The 7,863-nt window shown below is 45.0% G+C and overlaps 1 protein-coding gene across 3 annotated transcripts in view; it reads left to right on the top strand.

Annotated features, from left to right (window-relative positions):
- The first annotated feature begins 1,832 nt into the window (after positions 1–1,832).
- Positions 1,833–7,863, top strand: part of CDKL1 (cyclin dependent kinase like 1) — a 57,873-nt gene continuing 51,842 nt past the window's right edge. For 2 of the 3 annotated variants that reach the window (XM_030319059.1, XM_030319063.1), the window contains exons 1-2: positions 1,833–1,873; positions 2,435–2,726. In XM_030319059.1, the coding sequence (XP_030174919.1) occupies positions 2,556–2,726 (171 nt within the window). In that variant the 5' untranslated portion in view covers positions 1,833–1,873; positions 2,435–2,555. Of the gene's footprint in view, positions 1,874–2,174; positions 2,727–7,863 lie in introns of those variants that run through there. The other variant, XM_030319060.2, reaches the window with a different exon arrangement.

The following is a 7,863-nucleotide window of genomic DNA, read 5'->3' as shown; positions in this document are numbered from 1 at the left end:
GAGAAAACATCCAGAGAGTAAAAAGTGCATGGAAAAACTATTCAACATTAGTCATTAGGGAAAAGCAAATTAAAACCACAAGAGACAATTACCTACCTATTAGAATGGATAAAAATCAAAAGAACTGACTGCCAAGTGCTGGCAAAGATGCAGAGTAATTGAACATTGTTGGCAGGAATGTGAAATGGAATGGTCACTTTGGAAAACATTTTGGCAATTACTTACAATAACATATACTTATCCGATGACCTAACAGTAGTCCTAGTATTTTCCCAAGAGAAATAAAAACGTATGTTCACACAAAAGACCATGCATGAATGTTTATAATGGCCGCAAAACTAGAAACAACTAAAATGTTCTTCAACTGGGATAAAGTGTGGTTTATCTATACAATGGAATACTACTCAATGAAAAAAAAAAATGAACTAGTGATAAATGCAACAACATGGATCAATCTCAAATGCATTATGTTAAATAAAGGAAGTTTAGTTAGCCTCAAAAGCTTACATAATGTAAAAATCCATTTATATGACAATCTGGAAAACACAAAACTATAGAGACAGGAAATGCATCAGTGGTTGCCATCTGCAAACAGTTTCTAGGAGGTTCACAGACCACCTCTAGCTCATCCCTGGACCCTATCTATATGTGACTTCAGCCAAGGCAGCCCTAATTCCTCTCCTCCCAGTTTCAGCTCCTTCCTGAACCGTATCCAGATTTACTTTTAATGGTATGCTGCTTGGTGTGGAATTGGTCCCTGTTTCATAGACAGTATGGCACTTTCCTCTCCTCAGATATCACTTCCCCAGCAAACAGCCATCTCAGTGCTGGGCATATGGAATGGGATAGATGATAAAGTACTGGGGCAGTCTGCCTAGTAGCAAATTATTTCATTATTTCCCCAGGTCCATTAACGTCCCACTATTGTGCTTAGACCTGGGTGAGTAGGACCCAGTTGGGACAAGGATGGGAATAAGTAAGCTAAGACAGGGGCATCTGGCTGGCTCAGTCGGTACAGCATAAGACTCCTCATTTCAGGGTCCTGAGTTTGAGCCCCACACTGGGTGTAGAGATCACTTAAGAAAAGTCAGAAAGGGAGGGGAGGAAAGAAAAAATAAAGAGGAAGGAAGGAAGGAAGGAAGGAAGGAAGGAAGGAAGGAAGGAAGGAAGGAAGGAAGGAAGGAAGAGGAAAAAAAAAAGAAAAGAAAAAAAACCCCTCCTAAACCAAGGCGGGCTCTGTAAGTCTCCCATATCAGAAAGCCCAGCTATAGAGGAAGTTAATGGTGATGGATCCCAAACTAGTGGAAGGAAGTGCTGACTGCAACCAGTTTCAGTCATCATACCTTCCTCTCCCTCTTTTCCTCACTCTGCTTTCATTCATTCATCATTCACTGGACTGGATGCTACAGCACTGATGAGCACAGACACAGAAGCTGCCCTCAAGCCGTTTACATCCTAGCGGAGGGCACGGGGGAGTAATCCCGCGTAGTACCGGTAGGATCTGCCCCGCCGGTGAAGTACAGATTGCACGAGGGTTGGGGAGGGGTGCTCCCGGCGCAGGCGTCTTCCCAGCCGACTCTGCTATAGCTGCGTTCTACACGACCTGCTGGAGTTTGCAGTCCCGCAGGCCTCCTCTCCCGGCAGAGGGTCGCGCGGGCAACCGGGCCCTAGGGCCCCCCCCACCCCCCAGGGCCCTTCCCCGCAGCCTGGCTGGCGGCCCGCTCCAGAAGGGCAGCCGGGGCGCGGCGGCCCCGCCCAGGCCAGTCCGGGGCGGGGGCCGGTTCCCATAGGGATTGCGGCCGGGGCGGCGGCGAGCGGAGCCGGCAGAGAGGCGGCGAGGCGGGAGCAGGGCCAGGCCGGGCCGCGCGGCGCCGTGAGTCCCGGGCGGGGAAAGGCGCGCGGGCCCGGACGGCGGGCCTGGCCGCCACGTGGTGCCGCTCGAGGCTGCGCTGCGCGGACCGGGCGCGGGTGGGCAACCGGGTGGCGCTGGCGGCCGGGCCCCGCGGGGGCGGCGGGAAGGCGCGGCCCCGCTCCCCGCCGAGGCCTGCCCGCGCCTGGGGTCGCCGGGCTCCCCCTTCGGGCGCCTGCCTCGCCCCCGCGGGGACCCGGGCGGTGTCTCCTTGCCCAAAGGAAATGAGACCCGAAATTAGAACCGGGGAATCCCTGAGTCTTCCTTCTCCGTCCTCTAGCAGGCTCATGTGTCTTAGATCGGATGAACTATAACATTAAACAAGATAGATTATCTTACAACTCCGTCCGATTTAGGATAACGGGTTGCATTTTAACTTGCAGGGTGTGTACCAGACGATTAGAATTGGATTACCGGAGACGAGCTCTAGGCTGTCATCCCGGATCTCGTTGCGGTTGCTGAGGGGCGAGGCTTTAAGGACAGGGGTCGATTCCTAATTCTTTAACAAGTGCCCTTCTGTTCTAGGTGCCTGACAAAGACCCATCGTTGAGTGGGGCTCTAGTACAGTCAGTCTGTTCGTGCCAGTATTTCATAAGCGACATTTTCAAACTATGTGAAGATCCATTTTAAGATTTATTCCTCCTCTATGATGGAGAAGTATGAAAAAATTGGGAAAATTGGCGAAGGATCCTATGGAGTTGTTTTCAAATGCAGAAACAGGGACACGGGCCAGATTGTAGCCATCAAGAGATTTCTGGAATCAGAAGATGACCCTGTCATAAAGAAAATCGCCCTTCGAGAAATCCGCATGCTCAAGGTAATGGATTATTTAAAGTGAATTATCAGGGACTAAAAAACTTAAGTGAGTCGTGTTATGTTTAGTAAATGTGTTAAGATGTACAGGTCACCAAATGCACAATGAACCAGAAAGCAGAGACATCAGTGCAGAGAAAGATGCTATTCCTTTTCAGAGATGCTGTGGGGTATTTTATTTTTCTTCCCCATTGCTTCTTGATGTCAGCTCTAGATCTGAGTCTTCAAGAGCCCTCAACTTTGATAGTACAGGAACAACTCCAATTTTCTGGCATTCATGAGCTTTAAACTTTCAGGCCATCTTCTGTTGATATTCTCAGTCCATTAAGATAATTAATCATTCACCTGTTTTCAAACTGTTGGAAGCTGACAGGTTTTCTTTGCACCTCACGTTTTATCTGCTGCTGAACACCCTAATGTCCTTTCTCTAGGAAAAGGGTTCTTCTTAAAAAAGTGAAATGATCACTTTTAAAATGTTTATTAGTTAGCTATAGGAGACCATAAAATCAGAGCAGTGGAAACAGTTGTTACTTACAAGCTGAAAGTATTTTTCCGTAATAGAAAGAGGCCACTTTTCTGAATTTCTGTGAAGATGAGACCCAAATCCCAACACAGGACATGCCATGTAATGAACACAGTGGAGTTAACTTGGTTTCAAACAGGGCCTCTGTGTTCCAGCATGTATAACCAAATAAATGATCAGGAAAGAGCAACCTAGTGGGAGATGAGTGGAATATTCAGGGGATTTTCTCTTATGGCTGCCTCTCTGTTTTCTCCAGGCCTCTCTAATAGTCTTCTCTTCCCCATGGCTGGAGTGTATGGGGTTATCTGAATGTGAAGTAGCAGGCTTTGGGTAAATTTAAATGGGTGGAAAATAGGAAAACTCTCTCTTTAGGTTTAGGATGGTCTTTACCAGCAGGATGCTATCTATTGTGAGAGGACACTTCCAGGGTTTCCCCACCTCCACCCTGTTAGGCCCTCCCCTAGGAAGGGGTGAGACCAGCAGGGCCCATCTCAGGGCCTGGACTACTCTGCCCTTCCCCACTGTCTACACACAGGGACAGGTTCTCACCCTTTCTTTTGGGCTGATGGGGGTTTTTCACTTTCTCAGGTTTCCCTTAGGGCAGAAGGCGATAATCGTATTTAAAGGATTCATTTACTCTAAAGAAAAGACAATCTGGTTCTAGTGGAGAGGTACTCTTTTTCTGATGCTGAAGGTCACCTGTGAATGCCTCGGAACCCTCTCAGCACCCTTTAGCAATACTGGGTTTGCAGGTGTAGCTCCCTGAGTTAATTGAGTTCCTCCAGGATGGAAAGCTCTGTTTTTCTGTGTGGACTTCTTTTTTTTTTTTTTTTTTTAATTTTTTTTTTCAATGTTTATTTATTTTTGGGACAGAGAGAGACAGAGCATGAACGGGGGAGGGGCAGAGAGAGAGGGAGACACAGAATCGGAAACAGGCTCCAGGCTCTGAGCCATCAGCCCAGAGCCTGATGCGGGGCTCGAACTCACAGACTGTGAGATCGTGACCTGGCTGAAGTCGGACGCTTAACCGACTGCCCCTGTGTGGACTTCTAAGCAAGTGTGCAGCGGGCTGGGCCCCCAATAAATAAATGTTACTGTTGGACTGAAAAATAATGTTAACAAAATAAGCTCTTAGGTAGGGTGGTTGTTCACAATATATTAGGAAGTCAGAATGCGTTCTCCCGAATAACTGAGTATTGATACGCCTTAAAGGAAAGAGTTGTGGGCACAGGAGCCCATTTTCAAAGCACAGAGCTCCCCATTCTTCAAAATCAAGTGCACAAATGTAGACTCCCCTAATCTATATGAGAGAAGACTAGATTATTGATAGAGTCTGCTCTCTAACGCCCTAACTTTTTAGCTTTCTGTGATATTCCTAACACATAATAGGTCCTTAAATATTTGCTGAAAAAGTGAATTGAGAGTTTAAATGAAGTCACATTTTCTCCATATATTTATTCAGTAAGTATGTATAGAGCCTCATTGTGCCTAAAACAGTGTTTATAAGAAGTTGTACATCCTGTGTTTCAGATGCTTAATTCACAGAAGGGAAGGAAGATAAATTTCCCCTTGGCTCTCACTCCTGATAAACTGGGTTCCTATTGGGGCAGGGTTTGTGTCATTTACCTTGTATCCCCATGTCTGCCTGACAAGAACCCTCTAAATAAAGTGATTAGAGGTATGTTTAAGGTACATTTTGAGGTATTTAAGGATGCATGGAATGAGAAATAAGGCATTAGGGCAGACAGTCTGTCCCAGGAAAAGGTGTATGTGTGGAAAGCAGTATATTGAGGGAACACAGGTTATAACCCTAAAGTCTTAGCCAGGATTGCCTGCTGGATGACAACAGGCCAGGGAGAGAAGGAAAGCAAAGGAAGCCAGGGTTCAGTAGAAGGGGGTGTGAGGAATTTCCTGGAAGATAGGTCTGGCCTGGGTTAAGTGATGCTTAGCCCAAAGCGGCACCTTGGTCCCAGGTGGCCTTTGGGGTTTGGCGCCTGACTCCAGAGGACATGTTGTAGTCCCAGAGAACAGGAAACTGGTGACATCTAGGCAAACAGTTTAGGGCCCCCATCTGAGCTGGAATTCAAGGGAGAGCTCCAGTGGGCCGTGGGAAGAAGAATACTAAACTGTGAGCAAAGCACAGCTCTGTGGGCCCAGGGGAAAGTTGCAGCTCAGTGAGTTTGAGTTCCTGGTGTTTTCCTTGCACACCTCTTGCAGAGCTGGGGCTTTTAATGACCCTTACTAAGGTCAGGAACTAGGAACCAGGGAGGTTGAGGCTGAAGGTTACCTCAGAAGCCTTAGCCAGAGTAGGTGAGGACTGGCAGGGGCTGACCCCCTGACTGCTCCTATTATAAGGAAATCAAGACAAATAGATTAAGACCACATGTAGAAGACTTTGAATGCCTGGCTAAGGAGTTTGGCTTTCTTCTGAAAAGAAAGAAGCTAACCAAGATGCCTTTAATTAGAAGGTTGTCATTTGTAGACTTTTGGATTTTTTTCTCTCCCCCCCCCATTTATTAAGATATAATTGACATGTAACGTTGTGTAAATTTAAGGCATACAATGTGATATTTGTTACACATGTATTATGAAATGATTACCACAATAAGGTAGTTAACCCCTCCATCACCTCGCATAATTACCATTGTTTTGGTAGTTAGAACATTTAAGATTTACTCTCTTAGCAGCTTTCATTTATATAATGTGTATTGTTAACTGTAGTTACCACATGTATATTTAATCACTTGGAACTTACTCATCTTATAACTGGAAGTTTGTACCCATCTCCCCACCCTCCAGCTCCTGCCAACCACCATTCTACCTTCTATTTTTATGAATTCAGCTTTTTTAGATTCCATGCATAAATGAAAACATTCAGTATTTGTCTTTCTCTGTCTGACTTATTTCACTTAGCATAATTGCCTCAAAGTCTATCCATGTTGTTGTAAGTGGCAGGATTTTCTTCTTTTTATGGCTGAACTATATTCCATCACACACACATACACACACACACACACACACACACACACACACATGCACACATTTCACGTGTGGATTTTTGGATTTCATGTACCTGTAAAATTAAAAAATTTTTTTTTTTTTTTTACAGATTGGGATAGTGTTCTCCGCATTTTAAAAAACCAACTACCAACTACTTTCACCATCATTTCATAAAAGACAGGACATTTTAGTATTTAAAAAAAAACATAGGGGCCCTTGGGTGGCTCAGTCAGTTAAGTGTCCAACTCCTGATTTCAGCTCAGTTCACGATCTCACAGTTGTGAGATTGAGCCCCACAATGGGCTCTGTGCTGAGTGTGGAGCCTGCTTGGGATTCTTTCTCTCCTCCCTCTGCCCCTCTCCCCTGCTCACTCACTCTCTCTAAAATAAAAATTAAAAACAAAAAAAAACCTAGGAAAAACACAATTTTCGAAAAAAGCACAGTCTTCCTGAGAGAGTAGTTGGCAATTACAAATAACATCTATACAGATACCTTCCTGCTGTATGTGAATAATGGATTGTGTAATTATGTGTGTGTGTGTGTGTGTGTGTGTGTGTGTGTACCATTGCCCTTATTTTCTCACTTCACTATCCACTGATGAAAATGGTGACGTCATTTGTTTTGTGCGGCTCAATGTCAGGAAAGTTAGCACTATGTCTGAGAAGGAGAAGCTTCCCCAGATCAGGTGATGCCCTGTTTAGAGGATCCATAGCTGATACAATGAAATACTAGCACACGACAGAAGAACTGCATGGTCCTTGGATTTTGTAATAATATTTGGCCTCCCTCCATCCTCAGAGAATTCCTTGTGTGTGTGTTTTTAAAACTTTACAGTTTAGAGTAACTCCCGATAGTTGCTGTTGGACTGTTCTGAAAATTATGGTTGTTTTCTTTGAAGCAGATGAGATCATGGGAGTGTGTTGTCCAGCGTTTAGCTGCATAATTTCAAGGCAGCACACCTGCAATGCTTTCCGTTCTTGGTGTGGAAGCTTATATAAGGACGTAACCATCCATTGGTAAATGCTCTTGAGGATAATAATTATCAAAAAACTGGTTTGCTAGTATTTTTAGAAAACATTTTTTCCTGAAAACTTGAAACACTTTTTAAATAACATTCTTTTGCGCCATTTGAAAAAAAAAGTGACACATTTTTATGAGATAAATGTAGTGTTTGTACTAGCAAACTGCTTTCAAAATTTTTTTTAAGTGTTTATTTTTTTATTTTTTATTTTTTAACATTTATTTATTTTTGAGACAGAGAGAGACAGAGCATGAACGGGGGAGGGTTAGAGAGAGAGGGAGACACAGAATCCGAAAAAGGCTCCAGGCTCTGAGTGGTCAGCACAGAGCCCGATGCAGGGCTCGAACTCACAGACTGCGAGATCGTGACCTCAGCTGAAGTCGGACGCTTAACCGACTGAGCCACCCAGGCGCCCCTAAGTGTTTATTTTTGAGAGGAAGAGACAGAGTACAAGCAGAGGAGGGGCAGAGAGAGAGAGAGACACACACACAGAGACATAGATTCCAAAGCAGGCTCTAGGCTCTGAGCTGTCAGCACAGAGCCTGCCTGACATGGGGCCCAAACTCATGAACCATGAGATCATGACCTGAGCCAAAG

This window comes from Lynx canadensis, chromosome B3, assembly GCF_007474595.2.
Source record: "Lynx canadensis isolate LIC74 chromosome B3, mLynCan4.pri.v2, whole genome shotgun sequence".
Taxonomy (NCBI): domain Eukaryota; kingdom Metazoa; phylum Chordata; class Mammalia; order Carnivora; family Felidae; genus Lynx; species Lynx canadensis.
Note: the sequence above shows the minus strand (reverse complement) of the source record. Positions and strands in the feature narration are given on the sequence as shown.